A 15,074-nucleotide genomic window follows, 5' to 3' on the forward strand; every position below is an offset into this window, starting at 1 on the left:
CCTCTGTCACACAAACCACCTGCACGTCCTTCCTCACCACATCGGTAAACCTCCTCTTCGGCCTCCCTTTTCCCTGGCAGCTCCATATTCAGCATCCTTCTCCCAATATACCCAGCATCTCTCCTCCACACATGTCCAAACCATCTCAATCTTGTCTCTCTTGCTTTGTCTCCAAACCGTCCAACCTGAACTGTCTCTCTAATATACTCGTTCCTAATCCTGTCCTTCTTCATCACTCCCAATGAAAATCTTATCTTAAACTCTGCCACCTCTACCTCCTGTCTTTTCATCAATGCCACTGTCTCCAAACCATAAAATATTGCTAGTTTCACTACCATCTTGTAAACCTTCCCTTTCACTCTTGCTGGTACCCTTCTGTCAATAATCACTCCTGACACTCTTCTCCACCCACTCCCCATTACTTTAAACTGTTAACCCCAAGTATTTAAACTCATCCACCTTCGCCACCTCTACTCCTTGCATCCTCGTCATTCTCCCTCTCATTCACACATAGGTATTCCATCTTGCTCCTACTGACTTTCATTCCTCTTCTCTCCAGTGCATACCTCCACCTCTCCAGGCTCTCCTCCACCTGCACCCTACTCTCGATACAGATCACAATGTCATCCGCAAACCTCGTTGTCCACAGAGACTCCTGCCTGGTCTCATCTATCAACCTGTCCATCACCATTGCAAACGAGAAAGGGCTCAGAGCCAATCCTTTATGTAATCTCACCTCCACCTTGAACCCATCTGTCATTCCAACCACACTTCACCACTGTCACACTGCCCTCATACATATCCTGCACCATTCCTACATACTTCTCTGCATCTCTCGACTTCCTCATACAATACCACACCTCCTCTCTTAGCACCCTGTCATATGCTTTCTCTAAATCCACAAAGACACAATGCAACTCCTTCTGGCCTTCTCTATACTTCTCCATCAACATTCTCAAAGCAAATATCACATCTGTGGTGCTCTTTCATGGCATGAAACCATACTGCTGCTGCTGCTGATCATCACCTCTCCTCTTAACCTAGCTTCTATTACTCTTTCCCATATCTTCATGCTGTGGCTGATCAACTTTATACCTCTGTAGTTGCTACAGGTCTGCACATCACCCTTGTTCTTGAAAATCGGTACCAGTATGCTTCTTCTCCACTCCTCAGGCATCCTCTCACTTTACAAGGTTGTGTTAAACAATCTAGTTTAGAAACTCCACTGCCATCTCTCCTAAACACCTCCATGCCTCCACAGGTATGTCATCAGGACCAACCACCTTTCCACTCTTCATCCTCTTCATAGTTGCCCTCACTTCCTCCTTGCTAATCCACTGCACTTCCTGATTCACTATCCCCACATCACCCAACCTTCTCTCTCTCATTTTCTTCATTCATCAGCCCTTCAAAGTACTCCTTCCACCTTCTCAACACACACTCCTCGCTTGTCAGCACATTTACATCGCTATCTTTAATCGTCCTAACCTGCTGCACATCCTTCCCAGCTCGGTCCCTCCGTCTAACCAATCGGTACAAGTTCTCATCTCCTTCCATACCGAGCTAGAGACTTGGCTTCTTGTAGTTCAATAGGAAGTGTGTTCCATAGTGTGGGCAAAAGCCCAATCATCCTTTGTTACAAACCAAGACCTGGGAATAACCAACAAGGCTCCATCTGCAGATCTTAATGTTCAAGAGAGTGTACCAGGTCAAGAAATCAGAAATGTATATATGAGCAAGACCCATTTAAGGCCTTAAACGTGAGAAACAAAATTTTAAAATCAATTCGCAATATAACGGCGCCATTGTAGGGAAGCAAGCACAGGAGTGATATGGTCATGCCTCTTTGTCCTCGTAATGAGCCGAGCAGCAGCATTCTGTACCAACTGCAGACGGTGGAGGGAGCCCTTGCCGGTGCCCGAGGAAAGTGTGTTGCAATAGTCAAGCCGAGAATAGCATGTACAACTTTTTGCAGATCAACAACTGCTAAAAATAAAAATGACTAATTTTGGAGATTACCTTGAGCTGGAGAAAGCGTGACTGAACAACATGTTTGGTTTGATTATCAAAACCGAGGTTAGCATCGAATATTACCCCAAGATTCCTAATAGCCTGCTAAAGACTACCTGACAGACCACCAAGATTAGTACTAAAAGGGCTGATGGAATTTGGGGGACCGAGCAGAATGACCTCAGACTTACCATTAAATTTAAGAAAAATTTTGGGCATCCAGGATTTATTGTCAGAGAGACAAGTTGTGAGATTTACAAGGGCACTAGGACCTGTGTGTTTTAGTGGCATGTATAACTGATTGTCATCAGCATCAGGATAGTAAAATACATTGTGATATTGAATGACATGGCCAAGGGGCAGCATATATATAGAAAACAGAAGAGGGGCAAGAACTGAGTCTTGAGGGACACCACAACTCAACTGAGCCATCGAGGAAGTAGAATTACCTAGAACGACAGAAAAAGTTGTATTGATGAGGTAACAACATCATAAACAAAGAGCCGAGCCCTTGATGCCAACCCAAGTCTCTAAGCAATGTAAGAGGTTGCTGTGATCGACTGTGTCAAAAGTAGTACTTAAGTCTAAAAGAAGAAACATTTTTAATATGCAGCTCTCAAGCTAAAAATTCTACCTGATAAAAACGACTGTCGGTCTGTGGATGTGCAGCCTCCTTGGCAGACCCTCGCATGAAATCGACCAAGTCTGACATGAAATGACAGCGATCAGGCTGTCATACTTTCAGAATTATCACCGGATGTGAAGTGAATGCTGCACCAGCCAGAAGCTGGACAAGACTAGCCTGCCCATACTTCATGCCATACAAACGATTAAAAACCGGTCCTCGCTGGCCAACCTGCAAACAAAGTGCAACAGAAGTAAACCCGGTGATGCCGGTCGGTTTAATTGCATGCTAAGATGAGCGTGCCAACAGGGCTACAAGCCCGGACAACACCTGTGATGTTGGCTGGATGTCAAGCGTCAACCACGGGTATCCGCGGACAGGGACCAAGGAAAATAGCTACGAGCCTCCGAAAAGGCTGCAGCGGATCTCTTCACTGTTGAAAATCCACCCATCGCAACTTCAACAGCAGGTAAACATGTCCTGTAGCAGTAATTAAAAAACAAAAACCAGTAATGATGAGGGCTATGTCTCTATGGAAACCATGAGAGATATGAGCAGCAGAAGTTATTCTATGTGGAAATGCTTAATAGACAAGAGGCGAGCTTCATGTCCTTCACCAAGATGACCCTGGAATGTGCAACTACCAGAACTGATGGAATCATGGAAGAGGTTCAGGAGGTCAAATCTAGCCTTCAATTCGCTCAAGCCCAAATCGGGGACTTGAGAGAGATGGAGAAGACAGTTGGTTCGTTTGAATCACAACTGCAGTCTTTGTCCTCTCAGTGTATGAGCTCTGAAAGCACAGACATCCTATCCAAAATGGATTATTTAGAAAGTCAGAGTCAACAAAACAATGTAATTATTGGCAGTCTGATACAGGACAGTGTCTATGAGTCCTGGTCAGATACTGAACAGAAGGCCAGTGAGTTTTTGAACTGAAAATTGATCCAAAGCCCATTGAAATTGAAAGAGCCCACCGCTCTGGACATGTGCAACAGGACTCTGGAAGAGCAAGATTCCAGATTCCAGATCCTTTGTTGTTCCGTCTCTCAGTACAAGAGAGGAAAATTCTTATGGTTTGGCTCCTCGACACTGCAGCAACAACAGCAATAAAATAACAACAAAACAAAGCAGTAATAATAATAGTGCGTGGTGTATGTAAGGTGCTGTGTGTCTGTAGGCGTGTGTATGTATCCTTCATGTTTCTTGTCTTGTGAAAGCTAAGCTATCTCACGTGAGTGCATGTTCCCAGTCTGTTAATGACAGTGTTTGTGCATACTTGCAAGTATCATGAATGAGTGTTCTTGATGTGTGTGTGTCTGTCTTGTGACTTATTATGACATGTACTGCTGTAACGTGGGTGTGTATGGGGTGCATTGTTGCCGGGTGCTGTGCTGAACTGTGTATGTATCGATCAATAATTCCAGATAGAGCAAAATACAGAGACAAAGTGTGCATATGGTGTTGCTGTGATTGTTTCCTGTAGTAGTATGCTGCCTGGAGAATATCACTTTTCAAGTCCCTTGAGGAATTTTAGGCAATTCTCCTTCACAGTCGGTTGCCAAATATATGTTGTATCTTTTTTTAATGTTTCATATGCGTAAATAAAGAATCGATCGATCAATCAAAGCCCTTATTGAAAGACCTCAAATGTGTTTAACTGTCACAGTTTTCATCATCTAAAATGAATGAAGGCGAATGGCTGCTCTGCTGATTGACTTTTCATTCATAAAACAACGGTAAGAAAACATAGCAATGGGCCTTCTTTAAACCACAGGCCATAGATCAGTGTTTCTCAACCCAGTCCTCAAGGAACCGCTATCCTGCAGATTTTCATTGTAACCCTGCATAGGTAGCCCTGCTTGTACTTACTCGACCAATCATCTCGTAGCACTTAATTATGCAAGGTGTGCAACATCTGACAAAATTCATTGCTGATTGGTTGAAAACTACAAACAGGTACCTATTCGGGGTTGCAAAGAAAATATGCAGGATAGGGGTTCCTTGAGGACTGGGTTGAGAAACACTGCCATAGATGAATACAGCCCTTTCACTAGTCCATGTGTTACACATTTTTCCTTTCAAATCCATCCCTGAAAAGCTGTAGACTGTTGCACACCTGCCGCTGTTTCCGTGCATTCTTCCTGTCATTTGCTTGTTGAAAGACGTTCTTTCCTTTGTCTCCATTACCCACAGGTGCAGGTATGGGACACCGCTGGTCAGGAGCGCTTCCGCAAATCCATGGTGGAACACTACTACCGCAACGTCCATGCTGTGGTTTTTGTTTATGATGTCACCAAGATATCCTCCTTTCGCAACCTACAAACGTGGATACAGGTTGGTAACTTGGTTGACATCCTGCCAAAACAATATTGAAAACGTCTCTTCGCCTGGGGTGGCCCTATGGAGTATCCTTTGTATTCCCTGTGGGCTGACCAACCAAGCTTGTAGCGGGAACAGTGTAACTTGTCATCTGTAGTTAGCTACCGAGCAGCTCCACTGGAGCAGCCCCACTTTGGGGCAAAAGGGGCAAACTCTTCTGCTACCTTAAAGAATAACTAAACTCTAGACCATTTTAGTGAGATTGATGACATCTACAGGTTAAAAACCATTTATAGTTTAAAATCATGGTTATTGTGCTCTATGGTTTAAGCATAGCAGGATTAAAAAAAAACCCGCAGTTAATTACATGAATAATGGATCTGTTGGATGAACCGGCATTGACAGTACTATTGACAGTTGTTAATTCTGGCTCTGTCTGTCCATCTGTCAAGGCTGATGGATGAGCTGGTACACCTTAATCCAACAGATTGTTAATGTTATTAATAAAACAATCTAATCTAATCTTATTATCTGCATTTATTAATGTTATTTTGTTAATTTATTTATTATTGATTTAGCTATAAATTTTAATTTATTTTTTACTTAATAATTTTTATTTCATTTCATTCATGTATTAATGTTATTATCGGGTTACTAACGACCACCATCAGTATTGTTGGCCAGCAGGGTGCCAGTGGAAACTATGCTTTGGTGAAGGAGAAATAGAGGGGGAAGGCATGTCCAGAGGCAGCGGGAGAGGAGGAAGGGTAGGAGTGTGGAGGCAGGTCGGAACTTTGAATGTTGGCACTATGACTGGTAAAGGGAGAGAGCTGGCTGATATGATGGAGAGAAGGAAGGTAGGCATACTGTGTGTGTACAAGAGACCAGGTGGAAGGGGAGTAAGGCCAGGAGCATCGGAGGTGGGTTCAAACTCTTCTACCACGGTGCGGATGGGAGGAGAAATGGGGTAGGGGTAATCCTGGAGGAAGAGTATTTCAAGAGTGTGTTGGAGGTGAAGAGTGTGTCAGACAGACTGATGAGTATGAAGCTGGACATTGAAGGTGTGATGATGAAGGTTGTCAGCACTTATACCCCACAAGTTGGGTTTCAGATGGAGTGAATTGGATGACGTGGTGGAGAGTGTACCCAAGGAGGAGAGAGTGGTGATTGGAGTGGACTTTAAGGGGCATGTTGGTGAAAGGAATGGAGGTGATGAGGGGTGATGGGTAGGTGTCAAGGAGAGGAATGTGGAAGGACAGATGGTGGGGGATTTTACGAAAAGGGTGGAGATAGTTGTGGTGAATACATATTTCAAGAGGAGGGAGGAACACAGGGTGACGTACAAGAGTGGAGGAAGATGCACACAGGCGGACTATATCTTATGCAGCAGGTGCAATTTGAAAGAGATTGGAGACTGCAAGGTGGTGTCAGGGGAGAACGTAGCTAGGCAGCATCTGATGGTGGTCTGTATGATGACTTTGGAGATCAAGGGGAGGAAGAGAGTGAAGGCACAGCCAAGGCTCAAATGGTGGAAGTTAAAGAAGGAAGATTGTTGTGTGGAGTTCAGGGAGGAGCTAAGATGGGCACTGGGTGGTAGCGAAGAGTTGCTGGATGGCTGAGCAGCCACTGCAAAAATGTTGAGGGAGACAGCTAGGAAAGTACTTGGTGTGTCATCTGGACAGAAGAAGGAAGATGAGGAAACTTGGTGGTGGAATGAGGACGTACAGGAAAGTATACAGAGGAAGAGGTTGGTGAAGAAGAAGTGGGATAGTCAGAGAGATGAAGAAAGTAGACAGGAGTACAAAGAGTTATGGCGTAGGTGAAGAGAGAGGTGGCGATGGCAAAGGAAAAGAGAGGTTGTAAACTAAGTAAGGAAAAAAGGATTTCTACTGATTGGCTAGACAGAGAGACTGAGCTGGGAAGGATGTGCAGAAGGTTAGGGGGATGAAGGCTTGAGATGGAAATGTGCTGACAGGCTAGGATTTCTTGAGGAGGATTTAACATTGATGGCCAGAGGGCTGATATAGGTTTTCACTTCTTAGGACCAAAAAGGAGAACCTCAGTTTTGTCTGAATTGAGCTGAAAGAAATTGAGTGACATCCATTCTTTAACAGCAGCCAGGCAGTCGTGATAGGTACCAATATTACCCCTATCATATGGCTTTACTGATAAATACAAATGCATGTCATCAGCATAACGGTGGTGAGAGATGCAATTGAACTGGCCAACCGGATTGCCTAGACATAATGTGTAGATTGTGAAAAGGATAGGACCAAGGACTGAACTCTGCGGAACGCCACAGAGTATAGGGGCAGTTTGGGACACAAAGTTGTCTATGGCAACCTGAAACTTCCCGTAAAACAGATGGGATGAGAGCCAGATGAGAGCAGAGCCCGAGATACCAACCCACCTATTTAAACATTGAACCAATATGGAGTGATCAATAGAATCAAAGGCAGCAGTTAGGTCAAGCAGGACCAGGATAGAATGTTTACTCTTGTCAGCTTTCATGGCAATGACAGCTTGTTTGACAACACTGCAGTAATGTTGTTTCTCTACTATGTTGGTGGTGAAAGCCAGATTGGAATTTATTGAAAATATTATGTCCTTCAATGTCCTCAAGGAGCTGCTGTGCAACTGAGCACAGTGGCCCAGTGGTTAGCACTGTTGCCTCACAGCAAGAAGGTCCTGGTTTTGAACCCCAGGCTGTCCCAGGTCCTTTCTGTGTGGAGTTTGCATGTTCTCCCTGTGTCTGTGTGGGTTTCCTCCGGGTGCTCTGGTTTCCCCCCACCATCAAAAAGACATACATATTAGGGTTAATACTCCTGCCTGTTCCCCTGACCAAGGCAATGGAAAGAAGAACTGGAGTTGGTCACTAGGCGCTGCAGCTGTCCTCTGTTCCTATACAATAGGATGGATTAAATGCAGAGAACAAATTTCATTGTAAGAATATGATTCATTTTAAGGTACAATGACAAAAAGTGGCTTTCTTCTTCTTTTCAAGAATTTTGGAAATTAATGGTAGTTTTGAAATAGGTCTGTAATTATTCAGTAGGGTTGGATCAAGGGGAGGTTTCTTTTGGGTTTTTTTATTTAATAGGTTGGACACTCGCCATCTTAAAACCATCAGGAACACATCCAAAGGTGAGAAAAAGATTAATAATGGAGAGCAGACTAGGGCCCATGGTAGGCAGGACCTCTATAAGGAATTTGGGGCCAATTACATCCCAAGGACAAGAGACACATACATATGGGATACAGTGTCTATGAGATTTTGTAAAGAGATTGGGGAGAAATCAGACAGGAGAGTAGGAAAGTAAACTGATGAATCAGAGGAAATATTAGCAATGTTAAAATTAGAATGAATGTTATTGATTTTGTCAACAAAGAAAGACATACATTTTCATGGTCTACTGGGGAGGATGCAGATACAGCAGGGTGGACAGGGTTTACAAGCCGGTCAATGGCTTTAAACAGGAACTTTGGATTGTGTTTATTGTCCCTAATTAGGCCTGCAAAGGAGGCAACTCTCTCCTCTTTCATGTTTTGGTTGAGCATGGACAGCGGTTCTTTCAGACAGAGGAGATTGACCCTGAGATTGGATTTCTTTCACCTACGCTCCACTCTTCTGGCTTCCATTTTCAGATGATGAATGCTGTCGTTAATCCAGGGGCAGGAGTTAGTTGACGAAAACGACCTGGTAGTATAGGGAGCTGTGGTATCTAGCAGTGGCAGCTGGCCAGTACAGGGCCCTGGGGCGCCACCCCCTACAAATATCAAGAGATGAAAATCTACTTAAACATGTTAAATATAATTTAGTTGTATAATGCAAATAATAATTAAATAAAAGTGTTTTCAATCTGTGAGCGCCTGTCAGCAGCATTAAATATTGGTTCAAATGGTATTTGGTTGGTTCCTGTCTGAATACATATATTTCCTGTCTGAATACATATACTTCCGGTCTGAATACATATACTTCCTGGGTGAGGGGCGCTGGCCAAACAATACCTTATGTAAGCCCTCAAACTTGTGGCGAGCAGGTGACCTGAGGCTGCTGTGTGATTGGTTTCTTCAGATTCTCCAGGGAGCGCAGTTCTGTGTGCCCCAGACACTCCCACTTTTATTGGCAGCAAATTGGTATTGTTTTAATGTTTTTTGATCTAATGTGATTGGACAATTCTCGTGGCTGTCAATCATATTCACACCCACCACAACGCCTCGTCTCAACTGTCAATCATCCACCGTCTACAAACCCTGATAAAATCTATAGGCTACATTGTCCTTCCGAATAACTCTGTGACTGTGTGGACATTAAAGCAGCTGTCAGGTGTGCTGCGCCAAGGTAAATTGTGCACCCCCCCCAAAAAAAAATTTTTTTAGCACCAGCCGCCACTGGTATCTAGCGCAGAAGCACACTGAACATTGAACCAGGTTACAAGATCATTAACATTGGAGGAGTCAGGTGGTGGGGGGGGGGGCATATAAGAAACAGGATGAAAAATTAGCTGCAAAGTTGGCATTGAAGAAGCGAGTGTGTACTGTCCACTTCTGCAGTTGACCAGAAGACTGAAGCATGGTGTCAAAAATAATTGTGCTCAGAGACAAAATCAAACATGGAAAGAGAATTCTAGGTCAGAGGTCAAGAGTGTGACCATGGTCATGTGTAGAGCTGAATATATGTTGAACAAGGTTAAAAGAGTTGGCAATATTTAAAAAGTTGGTTGCAAGAGAATCTGAGAGGTTGTCAATGTGCACATTAAAATCACCAGCCATAATAACTCTACACTCACCGGCCACTTTATTAGGCACACCTGTCCAACTGCTCGTTAATGCAAACTTCTAATCAGCCAATCACATGGCAGCAACTCAATGCATTTAGGCATGTAGACATGGTCAAGACGATCTGCTGCAGTTCAAACCGAGCATCAGAATGGGGAAGAAAGGTGATTTAAGTGACTTTGAACGTGGCATGGTTGTTGGTGCCAGACGGGCTGGTCTGAGTATTTCAGAAACTGCTGATCTACTGGGATTTTCACGCACAACCATCTCTAGGGTTTACAGAGAATGGTCCGAAAAAGAGAAAATATCCAGTGAGCGGCAGTTCTGTGGGCGAAAATGCCTTGTTGATGCCAGAGGTCAGAGGAGAATGGCCAGACTGGTTCGAGCTGATAGAAAGGCAACACTAACTCAAATAACCACTCATTACAACCGAGGTATGCAGAAGAGCATCTCTGAACGCACAACACGTCGAACCTTGAGGCAGATGGGCTACAGCGGCAGAAGACCACACCGGGTGCCACTCCTGTCAGCTAAGAACAGGAAACTGAGGCTACAATTCGCACAGGCTCACCAAAATTGGACAATAGAAGATTGGAAAAACGTTGCCTGGTCTGATGAGTCTCGATTTCTGCTTCGACATTCGGATGGTAGGGTCAGAATTTGGCGTCAACAACATGAAAGCATGGATCCATCCTGCCTTGTATCAACGGTTCAGGCTGGTGGTAGTGGTGTAATGGTGTGGGGGATATTTTCTTGGCATACTTTGGGCCCCTTAGTACCAATTGAGCATCGTGTCAACGCCACAGCCTACCTGAGTATTGTTGCTGACCATGTCCATCCCTTTATGACCACAGTGTTCCCATCTTCTGATGGCTACTTCCAGCAGGATAACGCGCCATGTCATAAAGCTCGAATCATCTCAGACTGGTTTCTTGAACATGACAATGAGTTCACTGTACTCAAATGGCCTCCCCAGTCACCAGATTTCAATCCAATAGAGCACCTTTGGGATGTGGTGGACCGGGAGATTCGCATCATGGATGTGCAGCCGACAAATCTGCAGCAACTGCGTGATGCTATCATGTCAATATGGACCAAACTCTCTGAGGAATGTTTCCAGTACCTTGTTGAATCTATGCCACGAAGGATTAAGGCAGTTCTGAAGGCAAAAGGGGGTCCAACCCGGTACTAGCAAGGTGTACCTAATAAAGTGGCCAGTGAGTGTATAACTCTATCATAATTGAGACCCACTGAAGGTAACAGTTCAGAGGGTTCATTTAAAAAAGGAATTGTTAGGTTTGGGTGGTCGGTAGACAACCAAGCAACATACTGGGATTTCACAATCAATTTTAAAAGAGTAATTCAAAGGTATTGAAAGTACCTCATGTAATCCGATTACAAATAAAATTATTCTTAAAAACAACTGCAACACCCCCACCATGACCAGTGAGCCTAGGGAGATTGAGAGTCTGGTAATTGGGCGAACAGAGCTCTATTAGACAGCAGCAGTCCCCTGTTTTAAGCCAGGTCTCAGTTAAAAGTAAGAAATCCAGATTGTTAGATAAAATGAGATTGATAAGAATAAAAGTTTTGTTTAGCAGAGATCCTTCGTTACACAACGCAAACAGTGTTGGAGTGAAAGGCTTGATTGAGACTGATCTCGATGGAGATCTGAGAAAGGTTATTTGTATTAACAGCAGACTGACAGTGTTTGACGTGTTTTGGTGGTCTGTTGTTAATTATAACAGAGATAGCATGAACTGGGAGAGGACCAGGCTCAGTTAAAGAAATATAAGGCTGTATTCTGTCAGAGGGGGAGCTAGAGGGACACATTATAGATACAGAGTTTGAGGCATGATCTCTGCATGCAGCTAAACGTCAGGCTGAAAAAGCGATACAGTGGATGAGGTTATATGTGAGTTAGGGAAAGTGCGTTCATGTGATAAGATTGGCATAAAAATGTTGTAAAAGTGCTAAATGCTTAAAAATCCTCAATATAAGTGACCAGCTAGCCTAGCCACCGGACTGAAAACAAACCTGGCTAAGCTAGTAGCTCCAGTGTGTTGGTGTGTATGTACAGGGTGATGTGCAGAGCTATAATAACTACAGAGGTATAAAGTTGCTCAACCACAGCATGATGTTATGGGAAAGAGTAGTGGAAGCAAGGTTAAGAACAGTGATGATCAGCGAGCAGCAATATGGTTTCATGTCATGAAAGAGCACTACAGATGCAATGTTTGCTTTGAGAGTGTGGGTGGAGAAGTATAGAGAAGGTTCGAAGGAGTTACCATTGTGTCTTTGTGGATTTAGAGAAAGCATACGACAGGGTGCCAAGAGAGGAGGTGTGATATTGTATGAGGAAGCTGGGAGTGGCAGAGAAGTATGTAGGATTGGTGCAGGATATGTATGAGGGCAGTGTGAGAGTGGTGAGGTGTGCGAAAGGAGTGACAGATGGGTTCAAGGTGGAGGTGGGATTACGTCTTGAGATTGAGACTGTTTGGACATGTGGGGTGGGGGGGTGCTGGGTATATTTGGAGAAGGATGCTGAAGATGGAGCTGCCAGTCAACAGGAAAAGGAAAGCCAAAGAGGAGGTCTATGGGTGTGGTGAGGGAGGAAATATGTATAAGTGGTTGGTGTGACAGAGGAAGACGCAGAGGATGGGAAGAGATGGAAATGGATGATCTGCTGTGGTGACCCCTAACGGGTGACAGTGGACACAATTTTGCTCACATCCAAGACATTCTTCTCAAAGAACTGTGTTAATTCATTAAAGAGGATTTCCCCAGTTGTGCACCCAGGCAGAAGAAGCAAACAAAGTAGTTCTTCCTGAAAGGTCTTCCCATCAAAACATCTCGTGAACAAAGATAGCTGTTCTAGTATATCGGTTCGGTCACAGGACGAGTCTATGGCTAGTGATATGGCTTCTGCTTTCTTCAAATTGGTGAGCAGTTTGGAAAAACACTCCTCTGCTAAAAAGTCCACTCTACTTGTTGCCATGTTAGCTGACAATGGCACCTGCTTTAATAGCCCCACAACAGTTTTCTTGTTTTTCTCATCATGACTTAAAATTTCACCAACCATATCAGTTGCACACGTCATCAGCTCAGCATCAGTGATAGGCTTCTTAGCTTCAGCACGGTTCCATGAAACATGCAGATGCAGCTGTTGCACTCCCTTGTGCCGATGGTGATTTACAGACAGTAGAAACGGAGTGCTTGTACGATGTTATCATATTTGCTATTTGTTGTTTGTGGTGATATTTTGTAGGGTAGTTGGCATTAAAACTGGCAGCATGCATTGTGTTGAAGTGCTGCTTGAGATTATCTGCTTTGCAGACAGCTACCGTCTGCATGCAGATCAGGCATGTCGGTTTGGCATTGGTGTAGTCTGGTAAAATAAAACAAAACTGCATCAGTCCGGTCAGATTTGAATTGACAGTTTTCCTGGTCAACATTCTGCTTCTTCGCACAGGCCATGTTCTTGGTTTAGGACAGGTATTGATTATCTGTGATTTAGCTGGGGGATGGCTCTGTCTAGTCAAGGACTGTAGAGAGCACGGAGTACATCTTATGTCTATGTGCACTTTGCGGCATAGGTCAAGTGTACAGTGGGGGGGTGAGGTCAACATAAAGTAGAGCAGCACACACTTTATAGCACATGTTGCACACTTTATTTCACATATTATTATTATTATTATTATTTTAAATTTCCCCCCTTTTTTCTCCCCCTAATTATAGCCAGCCAATTTCTCCACTCTTCCAAGCCATCCCGGTTGCTGCTCCACCCCCTCTACCGATCTGAGGAGGGCTGCAGACTACCACATGCCTCCTCCGATACATGTGGCATCGCCAGCCGCTTCTTTTCACCTGACAGTGAGGAGTTTCACCAGGAGGGTTACGCTATTCCCCCCAGTTCCCCCTCCCCCCCGAAAAGGCACCCCGACCGACCAGAGGAGGCGCTAGTGCAGTGACCAGGACACATACCCACATCCGGCTTCCCACCCACAGACACAGCCAATTGTGTCTGTAGGGACACCCGACCAAGCCGGAGGTAACACGGGGATTTGAACCGGCGAGCCCCGTGTTGGTAGGCAACAGAATAGACCGCCACACTACCCAGGCGCCTATTTCACATTTTATGACAGGTGCCAATGATTGACACGGGCCAAACATTTGGCTCGGGCCACTTATTAAGGCTCAGGGGTCTAGGGTTTAGTTACGCTTTCATTGTGGCAAGGAACCCCTGAACTTCCCCTCGGATTTTGCACTGTGGGCAATGCTGCACTTTACTAGATTAACTAATCAGAAGAGGGTTGTGTGGTTTTGTCTTTCACAGGGATATGTGATGTGATGCCACAGAATGACTGAACTGATATTTTTCATTTTCAAAGTTTGGTTTCACAATTACACACTCCACAAAACTGGGATGTTTTGTTTTTCTTGGTTAAGAGTTCTGTTATGTCTTCAGGAGTGTAATGGCCATCGGGTCTCAGCATTGGTGCCTCGTGTCCTCGTGGGCAACAAGTGTGACCTCGTCGACCAAATACAGGTATATCTACTCTTGTAAATGCCAAAAGAGAATAAAGTAGAATAGAATATGCTAGAACCCTGTTTAGTTTGGATAACTCAATTTAGAATTTTTAATTGAAAACTGGATGTTTTTCTTCTCTCAGGTCCCTTCGAACATGGCACTGAAATTTGCCGATGCCCACAACATGCTACTTTTTGAGACATCGGCCAAGGACCCCAGAGAGAGTCAGAACGTTGACTCCATCTTCATGTCCCTCGCCTGCCGTCTCAAGGCTCAGAAGTCCCTGCTCTACAGAGATGTGGAGAGAGAGGACGGCAGAGTGAGACTCACGCAGGAGGCGGAAACAAAGAGTAATTGTCCTTGCTGAGTAAACGAGGGCGGGTAGGAGGCTGGGAAGAAAGAACTGTTCAGGGAGAGGGGAGGAGAGTTAGGGGGGAGATATGTGGTGGGAGAGGGGAGTTAAAACACAAGTCTTTAAGGTGCAGAACGACGTTTTGTTTTGGGGGTTTTTTTTGCTAAGAATGTGGAGGAAGAGTTTGAACAAGGAATGAGGGGGTTAAACTCACAGAACCAACAGAAACCACTAGCAGTGTCTTGTAAGGAGGGAGAGGAAGAAGTGGCAAAGGGAAAGATAAGGATGATGGCACACATGAGAATGGAGAATTTGGGACTGGAGAGGGTATGCTAAAGGCTCTTGTTTTAGTGGGAAGAGTAGGAGGGCTACGTGTGTTAGCATCCTGTATACACAGTACAGTACAGTCCAGGAATTCTTCCACTTATTCACCCAAAAAACCCAAATGGAGATAT

General features: G+C 44.4%; 1 protein-coding gene across 1 annotated transcript; it reads left to right on the top strand.

Annotated features, from left to right (window-relative positions):
• Positions 1-3,214: 3,214 nt before the first annotated feature.
• On the top strand, positions 3,215-14,658 carry rab33a (RAB33A, member RAS oncogene family). The gene is made up of 4 exons (XM_056277929.1): positions 3,215-3,376; positions 4,832-4,972; positions 14,205-14,285; positions 14,410-14,658. The coding sequence occupies exons 1-4, from the start codon at positions 3,215-3,217 to the stop codon at positions 14,632-14,634; spliced, it is 609 nt and encodes a 202-aa protein (XP_056133904.1). The 3' UTR covers positions 14,635-14,658.
• Positions 14,659-15,074: the final 416 nt, after the last annotated feature.

Source organism: Lampris incognitus, chromosome 1, assembly GCF_029633865.1.
Source record: "Lampris incognitus isolate fLamInc1 chromosome 1, fLamInc1.hap2, whole genome shotgun sequence".
Classification (NCBI taxonomy): Eukaryota; Metazoa; Chordata; class Actinopteri; order Lampriformes; family Lampridae; genus Lampris; species Lampris incognitus.